The sequence below is a fragment of the Exophiala mesophila genome (assembly GCF_000836275.1).
Source record: "Exophiala mesophila strain CBS 40295 unplaced genomic scaffold supercont1.8, whole genome shotgun sequence".
Lineage (NCBI taxonomy): Eukaryota > Fungi > Ascomycota > Eurotiomycetes > Chaetothyriales > Herpotrichiellaceae > Exophiala > Exophiala mesophila.
The window spans coordinates 1-15,832 of NW_015622511.1; the positions used below are offsets into that span (position 1 = coordinate 1).

The 15,832-nt window shown below is 49.2% G+C and overlaps 5 protein-coding genes across 5 annotated transcripts; 4 read left to right on the forward strand and 1 right to left on the reverse strand.

Moving 5' to 3' along the window:
- Positions 1–72: 72 nt before the first annotated feature.
- On the forward strand, positions 73–387 carry PV10_09151 (uncharacterized protein; the record flags this gene model as incomplete). The annotated part of the gene is made up of 1 exon (XM_016374264.1): positions 73–387. The coding sequence occupies one exon, from the start codon at positions 73–75 to the stop codon at positions 385–387; it is 315 nt and encodes a 104-aa protein (XP_016219535.1).
- A 2,089-nt stretch (positions 388–2,476) lies between these two features.
- Positions 2,477–3,629, reverse strand: PV10_09152 (uncharacterized protein; the record flags this gene model as incomplete). The annotated part of the gene is made up of 1 exon (XM_016374265.1): positions 2,477–3,629. One exon carries the CDS (start codon positions 3,627–3,629, stop codon positions 2,580–2,582), a length of 1,050 nt encoding a protein of 349 aa, XP_016219536.1. The 3' UTR covers positions 2,477–2,579.
- Positions 3,630–7,189: 3,560 nt separating this feature from the next.
- On the forward strand, positions 7,190–10,237 carry PV10_09153 (uncharacterized protein). The gene is made up of 3 exons (XM_016374266.1): positions 7,190–8,847; positions 8,894–9,735; positions 9,789–10,237. Exons 1-3 carry the CDS (start codon positions 7,219–7,221, stop codon positions 9,982–9,984), a joined length of 2,667 nt encoding a protein of 888 aa, XP_016219537.1. The 5' UTR covers positions 7,190–7,218; the 3' UTR covers positions 9,985–10,237.
- A 1,607-nt stretch (positions 10,238–11,844) lies between these two features.
- On the forward strand, positions 11,845–13,467 carry PV10_09154 (uncharacterized protein; the record flags this gene model as incomplete). The annotated part of the gene is made up of 1 exon (XM_016374267.1): positions 11,845–13,467. One exon carries the CDS (start codon positions 11,845–11,847, stop codon positions 13,465–13,467), a length of 1,623 nt encoding a protein of 540 aa, XP_016219538.1.
- An 867-nt stretch (positions 13,468–14,334) lies between these two features.
- PV10_09155 (uncharacterized protein) lies at positions 14,335–15,757 on the forward strand (the record flags this gene model as incomplete). Its single annotated transcript, XM_016374268.1, has 3 exons — positions 14,335–14,749; positions 14,824–15,647; positions 15,743–15,757. 3 exons carry the CDS (start codon positions 14,335–14,337, stop codon positions 15,755–15,757), a joined length of 1,254 nt encoding a protein of 417 aa, XP_016219539.1.
- Positions 15,758–15,832: the final 75 nt, after the last annotated feature.

Here is a 15,832-nt window from a genome sequence, read left to right on the forward strand (position 1 = left end):
GCGGCGATTCACGAACTGGATTCAAGCGAGAACGGAATGACCACGGTGAGGACATTGGAGCTTCAAGCCAGGATGAAGGAAATGGAACAAGACTACGAGCATACGGTGGAACACTACAAGAACGAACTATCCAGCCTTAAAGCACGTCTGGCGGTGGCAGATCAGAAGTTGAAGCAGTTTGAACAGACCACCGACAGAACCCGGACGATGGATTTAACCATTTCACCCGTCGTGAAAAGCGAACCATTGTCTTCAGGCATCGATGAAAGCGTCAAAGTGGAAGAAAACGGGACCACGGGGGTAGGACGTCGAAGGCAACCAAAGAGAGCTCGACGGGGGCGAAAGCTGGAGCCCAAAAATGCTGACTTGCGGGTAGTATGCCATTGAACGGCGTGGGAGATGGAGGGAAGGTAAAATTAAAAGACCCGATTCGTTTATCCTCTTTTGTTAGTAGAACGCACCGTCTGAGTTTTCCTTTCCGCATTCAGAACCAGCACAATTTCGTAGTCTCTAGCAGAAAGATTCCTGAAATCGATTTCTTCTGACAGCCTGTGGGAGAGTCACAAGCGCTGTACGGGTGGCGGACTACCATCATTCTGGCCATGGAAGGCAGTCTCTTTCCTGCACCCTATTTTGCGCATGTCAAGAATAGAACAATCTTTCTGTCAGTCGTCGAGAGGGGGTTTGTTCTGGTCCCCTTGCTTTCCAATCCATCTCCAATCCCCAACGCTTAGCGTGGTTGATGGTCATTTAAAAAAAGAACAGGAAGGAAAGTATCACCGCCCGATTCCTGGCCCTGGCAGAGTATATCTGCAGAGACAGTCATTGAAAGCCACCATTGTCTCCAAAAGTCGAGTCCACAAAAGCGTGTCTCAACCTACATGCCATCATGAACATGTCGCGTCCACGCAAAGTTCACAGCCGTTCCCCACCAACTCAACCCCCGGCGCTGAGTCCGATGGACGCGTTGATCGACCACAACCAAGGCTCATCCGTAGCTCTCGAAGCATCTAGGTCTCGATTGGAGGCCTCCAAACGCGCCACACGTCCTACTCCATTGCAGAGAATTGAGCAACTCACCGGGGAGAAGACAGCACTACAAAAAGAGCTCGCGAAAAGTCAGAGACAGGAGAGCGCCAATCGGGCCTTTAAAGAAGAGATGAGGCAGGTTTTAGACCGACTTCAGCAGGCAGTATTCGAGTGGAGAAGAGCCGAGAAGGAGATTGGTGACGATTTCGACACAATTTTGAAGCAAGGCGCGGACACAGCTAGTATTAAGGTTGGCTTCCAGAGCCGTGACAATTGACCTCGGATGGTGGATGGCACTGGCCACGAAGATAAAATCTGCTAGCATAAAATGCCTCTCCCGTATCTCGACAACATTACCCGGTGTGAAGCCATTATTGGCAATTGTTATGTCCTGTACTACTATAGATACTTAAGATCTCAAGCCGGTCTAAGATCTGTAGGAATCACACAGTATACGACCTTGTAGTTCTAGGCCTAATCGTGGACTTGCGGTCTTCGAATTCTTCAACTAAAAACTTGAGACTTCGGCCACGATATCGACGAGGATGAATCCAGCTCTAGAGATTAGGATTCTGGTCCTAAAATCTTCAACCTTGAGGGAAGCTCGTCGCTAACACACCCTGAGTTACTATCCTTATCACTCCTTTGGGTCTTTTGGGTACGAGATCTGTCTTTATAGGATTCAGCGAAGCGTGATTATAAGGACGAGACATTCATGAAGCGAGACGACTTGCCCATGCATCCTTGATATTAGGTCGCATCCGGTTCTGAGGCGGCGTACAAGTTAAAACTGTATGGCGTCTCACAGAACTAGGGACAAATGTATCGAGGAGGTACAAATCTTACTCTTACAGTTCAAGTAATGGCTTCTCGACCAAGGCAAACTTCCCATTCATTCTAGGAGACTTGAAGCACGAGGTTACAGCGCCTTTGATACACAGACACTATTCGTGTTCCCCAGCAACACAGTTCAACTCATAGACCGTGAGTCCGCGTGGATGCTTTTCCTCTATTCACAGTTCCGCACAAAAGAGCTTGCGGAGTAGGTGTCTCAAGACAACGTGGTCGTCTTCTCGGTTGAACGTGTTACGAGAGACCTTTGTATAGACTCTCAACTCTGCCAGACTGCGAAACATTGAGCTAGTTGCTCGTGGCTAACGTCGCTGGCGGCATTTGATCAAGCAGCAATCATCAACATCGGCAAAGCAACAAAGGGTCAAGTTGAAGCTTGGCGCAGGAGCTGAAGCGAGCGAAATAGCCAACTCTTACCAGAACGTATGTGAGGGCGATTCATTCCTTCCAAAGCTGGTTGGCAGAGGATTTCTTGTAAGCACAACGTAAATCTACGCAACCTTCAAGTAGGTTTTCACTCATCTCAATTGATTCTCACGCCAGTCTCCATGCTCAGGTAAAGTGATAAAGGCTCGCAGAAGGGAGTAAACCTTGATATGGTTGTTCATCGCCTCTCAGAGAAGAGTTTCGCCATCATTGAGGTGATGGCTGGCGATGGAAAATGTTCTTGAGACATACGGGAGTGCTATCTAGGTCGGCTATAGTGTCAGAGTCTCCCCTTCATGTAGGGTCTTCAGGATAGCGCCTTGGAGGTTGGAGACTTTGTTTCCTGTGCCTGGACTCTCTGCGTGCGAGTCGATTCTGCATCTTTTCGCCAGGAACCAGCTTAAAATCCCTGAGGATATCTTTTCTCCATCGTGCGTATCGATCCAGTACCTGGATTTTGTACCTAAGAGGAGCTTTTCTCCCTCTTCGCGTCCATAAGTTGCCGCCAGGCCCATTATCTTTGCCTCAGTCCAAGGGTAAATGAGCGCGACGAGCTCTACTTTGGGTTCCGCCGCTCCAAGCCAGGTCGCTGCGGAAGCCTTTATACCATGCGGAGCATAGATCAGTGCTTCTACTCCTAGAGAACTGGCGCTTTTGGTGAAGTATAACGCTATTCCTCCATAGAGTGAGTCGAAATGCTCTCCTTGGGACAGGTGTTTCATGCCAAGCCACCCCGGCAATGGATGTAAGTTGGCCGTTCGCCAATCAAACTTAGCTTGATTTCCCTGTGGAAGGCTCACGACCGTACGGAAGTGTTTCCAGGATGATATTTCCCTTGCTGCCGAAGGGCTGGCAAAGATGGGGACCGCGGCTGAGACTTGCTTGAGGGTCTCCTTATGGCAATGGTCCGTGGTGTCATGAGAAACGATAACAGCATCTATGTACGATGTTGGGACAGAGATCGTAGCCGGGTGTCGCTTCTGCCCGATGGTGTGTTGCAAAAATTCTTCCAGGTCTGCGATGCTCGAGATACGACTTTCGTGTACGTGCCATTGGACCAGAAACCACTCTGAAATGATCACTTGCTTAGTATGAAACCATGGATCGACGAGAAAGTTGAAAAACGACGGACCACCTGAGACACCATCGTCATCAGGATGCGGAATAGACACGAGCCAACTGGTATCGTCATTGAGACGAGTGATAGTTGGTCTTTTGCTGCTGAAGGCGGTCTTTAGGAATTCCGGTGCCATCATGCGCGATACATCACCTTTGAGATTGTGCGGCGAAGAGCCTTCATATTTATCTCCCACCAGACGCATATCTCGGCCTGTGTGGATTTCTCCTCTATCACATTGGGGAATCTGACAAATTCTGACCCGATGACGAACCCCAGCTGCTCAGCCGACAGCGCCACCTGTTTCGTGCCGTTTGGGAACCAGGGCGACGCCAAGATCAGCAGTGGGCGCTCTTTGCGCTGGATACTCTCCTGTTTTCAGGCTTCCACTATTTTAGCTTTCGGACCGGTCCCCTCCCATTTTGGCTCGAGCATCATTGACGTGGAATATTCGAAGTTTCACGGCCTGGCCCAGAACTCAACAACTATTTGTTACCTCTATCACGGTCTGGGAGGACGAGGGCGTCCAGCCCTAATACTGTAGGAGAGTCATCACAGAGGCTTGCCAGCCAAGCAGCCCTTTTTCCTGGTTCAAATGCCTCTTCATCGCCCCATACCTCTGAAAAACCTGTCTATGGCCATGTAACCTGTCAGAAACAACACCTGGTAAAACAACCACGGCTGAAACGGCGTTCGTGCTGGGGACTAGAGGTCCCGGACGCGAATCAGAACTTTGATAACGGCCGATGCTAAATCTGCAATCCAGGCCTGGAATCCTCCGCTCCGTGGGGCTCCATCTGGCGTTGTTACGGAGCACTGGTGTGAGACAGATGTCCTCATACCATTAAATTTGAGTACGAAACCTAATCTATACGATCTATTCTGTCCGGCACTGGCTAACGCGAGGCGAAAGTACAAACTTCAGGATGATAAAGATCAGTGCTGTATGTCTTGTGTGGATATCAAAAATTATACATTCTTCGATCCAGACCTGGACTTTCGCTCGCTCTTCAGCATCCGTGGGACGTGGCTGTGCCAAACTCCCGTCTTCGCACATTATTTAATCTGTACCCTTGCTAAGAGTAAGCTGGATCCATTTCTCCGAACGCAGATGCAACAGCATTCAGTGGTCTGTACTATTTTTGGTCAATGTGACGAATAGGTGACTCACTATTCAGATATAGACAACAAGGTACGCATCGTTTGAGGCTGTAGCTTTATTAATAGAAGCTTCAACATGAGTTTATCCTGAGGCTATGAAAGGCTTATGTAGTTTGATAGATTACCTGTCATCGATCGATATATAAAGTCTAATGAACTCACCTGTAGGAATCTTCATTTCCACAACTATTAACGCATAATCCAACCATCAGACAGTCAGAAGCAACGAACAGTATCCTTGGTTTCACTTCGACAATGCACGCAAAGTTTCTGCTTTTCTTGGCTGTGAGTGCTGGGCTCGGTACTGCAGCACCTCAACCTCAAGGCTTCTTCCCCGTCATCGAATTCGTTCCAGACCCGAACTCTTTTCAATCAGGACAAGCGGCACGAACATGTACTATCGATCCACCAAATGTAGCGCGAGACAATGTATGTCTTGACACAAGGGATAACAGTACCTCCATCTGTTGCCCAGCAGGTAGTGCTTGTGCACCCAGCGTGGTAAGTCCCTTCGAAAGGTAATGATGCCTGTCGCTGATTTCTCCGGTCCAGGACGATCTGCTCCGAGTTAGATTCTTCTGCTTCTAGGATGCTCGAAAATCCTTAACACGTTTTGGACAAAGTAAGAAAAAAGAAAGTGGTAAAGATGCATAGTATGATCAAGCTCAAAGTTTCGACATCGCAATGCCGGGCTACATAAATACCTACAGTCATTTAGTTTTGATACCGTGTAACAATGTTATACACAACAGTTTCTACCCCGTCTATAATCACCACCTTTAAGAACTGCGCACGGTCTATGGCAAAGACGCCGACTCGCACCACGCGTCTATCAAATAAGATGTTAGGCTCGGGCAGAGTCAATCACAAGTAGATTTGGAGCAGTACGCAAAACTCATTTTTGTTTTCACGTGCTTCAAGTGAGTTCATAGCATTAGAAATCCTTTTGAAAGTGGCTAGACCAATGGATGCTGAGGTACGGTCGAGCGAACACTTTTCCTAAACTGCTGGCAGACTTATCAACAACCATAGACTGAGGAGCCACATCCACCGGATTGGAAGCAATGACTTTTCCTATCCTAGCCTGTTGCCCAAAAATAAAGGTCGCTAAAAGACTTCGCCCCAACCCATCTGTCTGTATTTCCGTCTGCCACTTGTGCGGAAATCTGGACAAAGGTGGGTAATTGCTTCTGTGAATGACCGTCGCTCGCTCTACCTTGCGTTGAATTCGCCATCAATCAGATGCTAGCCATGTTCGACGTGATATGGAGGGGTCTAATACCTAGGCTATTTTAAAAGGCGACGCAATGTCCCGAGGGCCCGTAGGGAATAGCCTATCAGAAATCTCCTGCTCACGTGCCATATCGGCATCTACTGGTGAATGACACGCTGCGGAACTGCCGGTTGCTGCTCCACGGAACCACCCGCCAGATTTCGCTGCCGAGCATGCAGCTAGAATTCTCTAGCCATGCTCGCAAAAGGGCCGAGAGACTAAGTAGGGCCTTCTAGCTGTGTGGTCGGCGATGAGAATTGAGATGTGGCAGTACATGATATCGACGCCAGCCATGCGATCATTGGTTGACTACTGCCCGTAGCGAGACGTTGAAGTTCCGGGAGATCAACACGGAATTGGCGGCTGGCATGCACATGCTCATCTTAGCATTCTCGTAGGCGCTTAAACCTGCAAACATATCGATCTCGAAAGCTGGTTGGTTAGCGAGTCCAAGGCCGCCCACAGATAGCCCGGTTTCTTTCACTCCCACATCCTAGAAGTCCAAAACGGCACCTATCGCTAAATTTATCTATCCTTTCTGCAGCCAACGACAAACTACTTAGACTTCAAAAATTTCACGTCTAGTGAAGATATCACTTCCAACTCGCCCCCTGCGACAATGCAGTTCACCTGGGCAATGCATCAGCTACTATCATAGCGTAATATCTCTTTCAGTGGTATGATCTCAAATCTTACGCAGCGCTAGATTAGTGTCACTACATCGACACCACTTTAGAAACTACCTACCCACCAGAAGTGGGTCCACAGTCCAGTCCAGGTTCTCAATTTCGACTAATCAGCGCCATGAGCTTTCTTCTGTAGAACAAACTCTCCTCGCGGTCTTATGAGACTAATTCACCATAACGACTTACAATTGGCATAAGGCCCACCATCTGCAAGCAATATTAATGGGGCGGACGGTCCCTGTTCAATCACGAGAGAGCGCGGACACTCGACAAGGACGTAATAGGCGCCGGTCCTGGTATCAGGCTGGTTGCCGATGAGTTGTCCTGATCTTCACACAGTCAATGTGCGAAGGCAGTGAACATCGATATATAGTTGGTGGACAATTTGTAAAGGACAGCCGCGTTCACTTTGTTGAGAAAGAGATCATTTGTCGATCGCTGCTTGATCCAAACCTAGGCGTCCAATGGCTGTTGATCTGTCCGCTCCCAAGGAAGACCATCCTTGGACTCCTCACGAAATTGCTCAAGGTTTCAAGCTCACTCGTCTTGATCACGTCCCAACGTGGCGCCAGATGCTCCAAGCATTGGCCTCTGAGTCATATTATACAGAAGAAGTACACAAACTTGGTTGCATGTTCAGAACCGAAACAAGACCATCTGCGAGACCTAGGTCGATGCCTTCCTTCTCCGGAGCAACAGCTACAATTGATCACCAAAATTTGATTCCTGCCCTGATCTCAGCACTCAAGGACCATGAAACTAACAACAGGTCGGGTCCAAACTATGTTGTGTGCAACCTTGACGACGTTTGTTTACCTTCGGCTGTACGAGCTCTGAACCCTGCTTCACCAGCGCACCGAAAAGCGATCTTTTGCATCACGGAAACATTCATGTGTTTACGCAAGACAATATTGGATTTACAGTCTATCAACATCCTATGGGTTGGACACTCAGTTGTTTGGCTTGTTGTTGCATCCAGACATACAAGCAAGCTGGAAGCGAGAATTGCACATGAATTGCAAGCATCACCCATATGCAGCCAATTTACAAGGCATGCAAGTTTACTTGTGTCCCCGGAGTCATTAACACTCTGGGGAATACCGTTTAGCATATTTGCACAATTTCCTGGAGATGTTGTCAAAACAGACCATGGCGTTTATTTCCAGAAATGGAGTACTGGACCGAATCTTCAGGAAAGCGTGAGCAGCTGCGAAGCAGATTGGCTGCCGCCTCCTCTGCTCCCGACTTATTGTAGCTCATGCGCCTCTGAAGTTGAATCTAAGAGAAATCCTGAGATCAGGGAACGTTGTCATACAGACATGGTGTTATCAATTGAGGGCAGCAACCAACCTGTGCCGGGGGTCTTCGGCTTTCCGGGTACAGATGAATTGCTTGACCACTGTGCGTACGTCGAAAGCGAACGCGCCGACTTGGCTCAGACAAACACCTTGGAGATGCCAGGTAGCTTGAGCGACGGTACACAATCGTCCGTGCTTGATCAGCAAACAGGCCAAGATCTTGTGGACGCCGCACTCAATATTCCCGAGAATGTCTTCGCTTTCTATGACGAAATCAATTTAGCACTACCACAGGTTGATATTTGTGGAAGTCAATTATGCGAACCGGACCAAACCTTGGAACACCTGAACGGAGACCTAAACGTCGTTTTGAATGTGCTCGGAGACGAAGAGAGTGTTCAGTTACCCAGCCAGGAAGGCCTCACGACAGCAGTGCCTGCATCTCCTCCAATATCGCTGGCATCGACAGAAGCAGCAGCTATAGGGACTCCATTGCCCACCATAATGAGCGAAATGGGACGACCCGTTCACGACCCGGGGCTAGAGATGTTTAGAGGTGCGGAAAATGGGAGCTTGTCTGGCAATTTGGCCAAGGAGATAGACGAGCTCATCGCATTGGGACTCAGAAACGTAGACAACCTGACCTGGTTTTCCAGGAACCGTGTGAGTAGCAATGATGTGCTCCTCTCTTTTAAACCGTCCACATTACTCCACAGGGATGCTGTGTCAGAAACAATATCCGCGTTAGCCGACGATGGAGATCAGATTGTTCGGATGGAGATTCAGCAATTTTACCAGGCATTCAGTCAAAGACAAGTTAGAGAATCGTCGAGTTGGGACGATATCGACTTCATTGTGGTTCCGGTGCATGAAGGCAACCGGTGTTTCCTGGTCAGCGCGGACGTGAAAAATCGATTGATACGAATTCATGATTTCAAGAGCCATGAGGAGATAGTCAGGCTCCTCACTGAGACCGACAACCAATGGCCCTTTGAGCACAAGGCAGTAAGTAAGGTCACCAAACAGGACGAACAAATTTGACAATGATCAGTTGCAAGAGGTTTCCGACAACGACAGTGGCATTGTAGTCTTGCGGGAAGTGGAATCACTAGTCGAGCCTGGCCTTTCTATCCGATCCGACATTGAAGCTCTGCGAAAGAGATATCTTCTCTGTCTTTTGACAAAGATTCTACCACGAGACCAACACTTCCTGACGCCCATGGATCCTCAGACTAGTGTCATGTCACAGTCATTTGTCAACACACAGTACCCCTATTCTCCCGACTTCCAACAATATCTAGCGTCTGCTATTGGTTGTGAGGCAGTCCTACAAGATTTGTCTAGCATGGTGACATCATTCCTGGAAGATCCACCGAACATGAGGCAGGAGCTTGGCAGTATGGTCAGGATGTATGATCGTGGAGACGCCAACTCTTTCCTCGCAACCTTCCAGAAAGATTTTTCCTCGTTGTTTGTCGCTCGTCGGTTTCACTCGCTCGTTGCCACGTTGCAAGCCGAAAAGAAGGAGCAACACAGGATCACTGATGCGAGGCGTAAAGTAGAGCTGCGACGGAAGCTCAGAGACGGTGCAAATTTGATGAGCAATTCTGGCATTAAGTCCATAGCTACAGGTAAGAAAGGCGAAAATGCTGCTACGGTGGCATACAATCGAATGATACAGGAATGCGGCCCCCCCAGTCAATCAATGCGAGAAGGTTCATCTGGTCAGCTGAAAGCAGATACGAAAAGACGATTGAAAGAGATCAAGTACCGAGGAGACATTCTACTTCGATACGACCATGCCACTGGACCAAATCATCCTCTTTGGACACTCTTCCCGATGAGAGCCATCCAATGTCCAGCCGCGCCCGAAATTCTTATAGATCCAATCATGTAAGTGTTACACCATGGCTATGATCACATCTGATAGATTACGGACATTTCAGGTACCGACGATTGAAAGAACCTGATATCAAGGTGTTGGTCGATTTATTCCGCTTAACAAAGCCGAAACTTTGGGATTATCTCCCAAGATTTCAATGTGAACTGATCAAATTGTTGAGCAACGACATTGCAGAAGTGACAGTTCTTCAGGAGATGCAGCAGATACTGTCCACATCTTTCGAGCCATCCTATCAATAGCATCGGAAAAGAGACAGGACCGGCGATGTCCAGTCTTGCCATGAAGCGGCCAGCATCTCTGACAAAGCTGAGTTTTGCCTACCTCAGGCGCTACCTACTGGCGCAGCGTATGCTGTCTTGATATGTCGACCTTCGTGAGAGCCTGGATTATTGCTCCTATATCTAGAAGTACGAAGCCAGAGATCAACTTTACCTTCATGGCATGTACATATCTGATAGCAACATAGAATGACAACGGAGTATGAAACTTGGGGACGAGTCCGACAACTATTCAAGCCCGCGCATGGAACCATCCTTGTGAGAAATTCGCAGACAGCTTCGAGAATGTAGTTACTAGATGTGGACATAACTTCTGCGCGAGATGTCAAAGCACGTGTCTAGACACGCAAGATCCAGATGGCTTTGAAGAGGGCTTCCGGGACTGTGTCAGAAGTACAGCCGTGTCCTCTCTATGTCGCCGACCTGTCAGAGCGGAAGAGAACGTTTCGCCTCGGTTGGAAACAATGTTCAATTAGGAGGTATTCATAGTGAGACTAGACGAGGTCCGTCATCCCCAACCTATCTCATTCTTACACCTCATTGGCCTTGTCCCAGCTCCCTCACCTTTGACTCTTGACGCCAGGCCGGGGCTGTTTCAAGCCGTGATGCCACACCCTTGCAAGATATTTCATACTTCTTATGGAGAACAGGTTCTCTTTCGTGACCGACACAAATGCTATTCGGAAAGCTATGGGGTCATTGAGAGAAAGATGCTTTGTATACCAGAACATGGAGATGCATCTCTCTATATTTTACACCAATCGCACCTTTGATTCACAAGGAGAGAAAGAAATCGACAGGATGAGAGATGGAAAATTTAGGACATGAGTGATCAGCTCTAGCTCTGGAGTGGAGAGCATTCGAAAGCTTCAGGAAATCGTCTTTGTGATGACGAAGTGCACAAGCGCATTTGTCCACTTGGAAGACGGCAGGACCATCACGTTCTGCGATCATCATTTTATCCTTTGCAAATCCACGTTCGAGACGCACCTGGGTGCCAAAGGTTGCAGTAGACTCCTCCATGTTGAGTAGTGGCCCTCTACCTTGCACTTCCATTGGAGGCTTTGGACAAACGATCCTGACTGATAATGTTGTTGAGATTACTTCGCCATCCAGGCGGAGGTCATTGAGGTTTGCGCAATGTATCGGCAGACTGGCCTCCATAGAACATAGATCGTCACGATCTTTCCGTCGGTGCCATGGGCAGCATCATTTTGCGGAGTGATAACACAACAGAGATCCGAGTGAGGTCCGTACCATTTTCGAGAGATGGACACTGACTCATCCGTGATACTTCCGAAAATTCTTCTAGCTGATCAAAGATCCACCTAAAGGGGAACTGGGTTTGTAACTGGAAATGGGGAGCCTTGTCGACATTTATTGTGCCAAGCCGGGGAGGGCAGTCAGGTTACAACATGAACCGATTTTATCGCCCCTGAATGCCTTCTAACTTTTGCTGCTCCAGTCGCTCAATACATTATTGTTAAACAGCCGACGGTATGGCTGGTTGTCTCGACACGATTTGTGGAGGCCCGAGTCCAGCCGGCGTCCGAGGCATTGCCTATCTTGTGGTTAATCCGCGTATCATTCCAATACGAAAACTCCCATTTGCGAACAGTAGTTTTCCAGAAAAATGTGCTGGTTTCATAAAAAGGCGTGGGTTTTCTCTTTAAGTATTACTTGACTTCAACACTTGTCAGTTTGAGCACAGAGAACAGCTACCTCAGATCATCTTATCCTACAGCTGGTATGGCATGGTTAACCACCCTTCTGAATATCACGAGGGGACTCGATACTAAACTCGACTACCTCTGTGTAATCATGGCATGCTTTGCAATAGCGATCATCACCAAGCTAGCGAGTTATTTTTCGACTTGTATGAGCTCGGCGGATAGCGTTCAGCTTGCTGGAGGAGCCTTTGGCTGGAGGCACGCAATGGGTTTCTTGAAGGATCATCAGAACTATATCAGAGATCTAAGGTACCCGCCAAAGTTCCAAGTAGGCTGTGACAAGGGCAATTCTAATTGTGATAGTGAGAGAGATGCACATGGCATTCACAGGCTGCAAGTTTTCACTGCTTCACTTGTTCTCGTGACAAGTCCAGTTTTTGCACAACCACTTCTCGTTGACTTTCGCCTCCCACTCTCTACGAGAGATATGATGCTACACCTCCTCGAGAAAGTGTGGAATGAGAAGGGCGAGTTACGCAGAAGCGGCATCACCGAAAAAAGGCTTCACCGAGACTTGAGCGCACTAATGGGACAAAAGTTCATGCTCCATGCGTCCTCAGTGATCAACGATGAGCTTGCGCGAGAGATTTTCATCCCGAAAACCTCTGGCAAGATAAGCTCAGACATGAAATCCATCGCATCAGGTTCAGAGAGGGATGTGGAAATCCGCCTCTTTTCCTTTTTGCGACGATTGGTGGGAAATATAGCCGTAAGAGCGATTATGGGTCTTGCTTTCACCACCAATAACCCAAATTTCGTTGACAATCTCTGGGAGATTGACGCCAATGTGAAGCTTTTGCTGTTAGGGCTAGAGAAACTTCCTTTACCGACCGCACGAGCGGTCAGGAAAGCAAGGGACGAGGTGGTCAGGGCAACATTGGAGCACCACAAGGCTCTGCTTGTAGGCGATCAAGGGGAACGCTCCACCTTTGGGGATTTATCTGACGTTAGTGACATCTGCAAGACGCTCCTCCAGGGGTGGGCAGAATTGGGCATCTCGACCGAATCATGTGCATCGACCACATCAGCAATTCTCTGGGCCGCCAACATCAATACCGCACCAATAGTGTATTGGATGATCAGACACCTCTTCCAACACAGGAATGTCTTGTGCCAAATACGCAGTGAGGTGGAACCTTATGTCCAGCACAGCTCAGATCAAGATCCTCAGATCCGCGTGGACATAGAAGCACTGACTTCTCGTTGTTCCCTCCTTAGGGCGGTCTTTCTGGAAACCCTTCGGATGGAAGCACACACTTTTTCGCTGAAAATGGTGACAGAAGATTGCACTGTCTTTCCCTATCAAGCTCGAGGAGGGGCGGAACAATTTCCGCTAAAAAAGGGAGAGATTGTATGTGTTGCGCATGGGGCGCATCAAATGGACCCGGAGTACTTTCCTGAATCCTGTGATTTCAACCCCCTTCGCTACGAGGAACGAACAGCGGGCGGTAAAACTGATCATCCTAGGACGTCGTATGGAGATATGTTCGTTTTCAGTGGCGGGAAAGCATTATGCAAAGGCCGCGCTTTTGCCCATGCTGAAGTTTTAGCAGTTGTTGCCGCATTCGTCATCTCCTGGGAAATCGCTCCAATGGATGAAACTCCACAATGGCGTAAGACCGACCGGGTAAGCACCAGTGGGGCTTATCTTCCAATGGAGGATCTCAAAGTTCGACTGCAAAGACGAATAGCTTGGGGTGAATGTCGACATTAAGTTGAATGGTGTCGTATCGCAATGATCGACTACGAGGTCTCAACGATGATGAGGGAGAGAGAGAAAGGAGTTTGAGTCACAATGACTTCAATTGTAGCTGAAATAGCTATGAAAGTGACTGAGTCTTGAGTTGCTTGTTCTATCAAAAAGAGGAGGAGGAGGAGTAGATGTAGTCATCCTTGTTGCACCTTCCTTGTTGGTCATAGTAGTCACGTGTGACAATCACGTGATATGACAAATGGGGACTCAACGCATTTCAAGATCTAGCCCCTTGGCGAGAACCGCAACGTCGATCACGCAGCACACTGCACGACATACAGCATGTACAAAGAGAAGGATTACGAGGAATTGGCTGAATCTCATGTCCGATGCACGGTACAGGCTTTCTGTTGAGAGCTTCTCTGACGGACTGCTACAGTACTGCCGTATTGCAGATGTGAGAGGTCCAAGTGAGGTAAGAGTTTAGACGGGTCTTCGCCGGGACCTCAACTGATGTGTGGTCGCGGTTGCATCGTCCTTCCCATCCAGGGAGCCGAACTTGGATCTCACGTCGAAAGTTATGGCGCCCCAGGACCATTTTCGGCTCATGGACCGGAGGGGGGGGCCAACAAGTCCCCAAACTGTGTCTAAATGGGCAACGGCCGAGACGTGCTAGAGAAGTCCAATTCGGGCACTTCCAAGGCTGCATCCTATATAGCATCCCTACCCCGGGACTGACACTTCTGAATGCTTTTTTAGACGTCGGTCCGTCCATAGCCTCAAATATCATCGTTCGAGTGGTACACAGCGAAAAGGACCGAATTCGTTTTCACTCAGAGACATTTGCGTTTGCACAATCCCAGTCGTTGCCCAAATTTGAGCCAAGACATGGCGACAGCGAACGACTCTCCCTCTGAGCCTGTGGTCAGTGACGAGAATCCCGCGACGGGACAAGCCCATGGCCTGCCAACGCCAGAATCGACCCCGGGGCCCGACGCAGCCCGGTTGAAGGAAGACGAGAAGAGGCAGCAGGCCAACCTTCAACCTACTGTGGAAGTTGACCCAGGAACTCCGAAGCCTTCCGGAGAAGAGGGGAACAATGGGGCCACCAAGGAGCAGATTGATGCCGTAGAGACCGTGATGAAATGCCCGGGTACCGATTACCGACAGATTCTTGGCCTTGGAGACGAAAAGCCAGATAGAGAAGAGGAGTTGAGAATGGTGATGGCGGCCTTCGAGAAGCTTGGATGCTTGACCCATGAAAAATATAACAAGGCAAATCAAGCTGCGGAGGCATTTCTCAGTAAGTGTGAACTCTTGAATCTCCGAGGACGTGGGTAACTGTGGACTGACATGGTACGCCTGCTTGGGATGTAGGAGTCAACGAGGCGGCAAAGCACCTCGGGATCAACGAAGCCGCCATCGCGGAGATGAAAGATTGGGATGGCGCAGGGGGCATTCTCACCGTGCCAGTAAATGACGCAAGCCACGAGGGCTCCGGTCGGGAGCCATCGAACGGACAAGACGCGGACATGGAAGACTCTACCCAGCCGACGATCCCACAAATGACCGATGATCACCGCAAAGTGTTTTCTGTCGCGGGGGGGCTGCTGCAAGTCGTCTGGGACAGTCCCGATGACGAGAGAGCGATCAACGGCCTACAAGAGGTGAACCGAAAGATAGTGGAGATCAACACAGCGAATGGCTTTCCTAACTCAACTCGATTCGTGGTCGATTTCGAAGTCTATCAAGGGGTGTCCAAGAAGGCGCTCCCTCTCTTAGCTCAATGGAAGCAAAATTCTGACGAAAAGGCTAAGGAGGAGCTCGAGGCGATGAACCAGTGGCTGGACAACTTCATTCAGGAGCGCGGTTACCCTACAGATTGGAAGATCGACATACCACAGCCGTCCACGCAGTCCATCCCACCGAGGCCTAGGCAGTCAACTGCCTCAACAGAAGCCCGCCCAACTACCCCAACAGAAGCTCGAGCTCGATCAGGGAAGTTGCCAAAATCCCTGGCTTTCAATGAAAGGGAAGGATACGTCCTCGAAGGAGGGGCCGAGAAGGAACTGTACGGTTACATCAGGGCGGGATATGGTCATCGAGTCTTGCTTCGACGAGACGGTCGCAACGGGTACGACATCTTCGAGTTCGTCCGGGCGAGCAAATTTGGGAAGAGCTTTGTTGAGAGGAACCAGCAGGTGTTGGGGGGAAGAGACATCGAAGCCGGGACCAAGGCTAAATTGCGGGGAATGAGCTGGAACAAAGTGGAGATTTTTGGCGTCGCTCCCGTTAGAACCGACTTCGATGATGAGGCGATGATGATGGCTTGGGTGGCATTTCCTATGACCGAACCGACCTGGTACTGGCGGTCGCATCTGGGGGA

Coding starts and splice junctions, on each gene's coding strand:
- PV10_09153 (XM_016374266.1), top strand. CDS start 7,219: ATGCCTTCCTTCTCCGGAGCAACAGCTACAATTGATCACCAAAATTTG. Junction 8,848..8,893: donor GGCCCTTTGAGCACAAGGCA/GTAAGTAAGGTC, acceptor GACAATGATCAG/TTGCAAGAGGTTTCCGACAA. Junction 9,736..9,788: donor ATTCTTATAGATCCAATCAT/GTAAGTGTTACA, acceptor CGGACATTTCAG/GTACCGACGATTGAAAGAAC.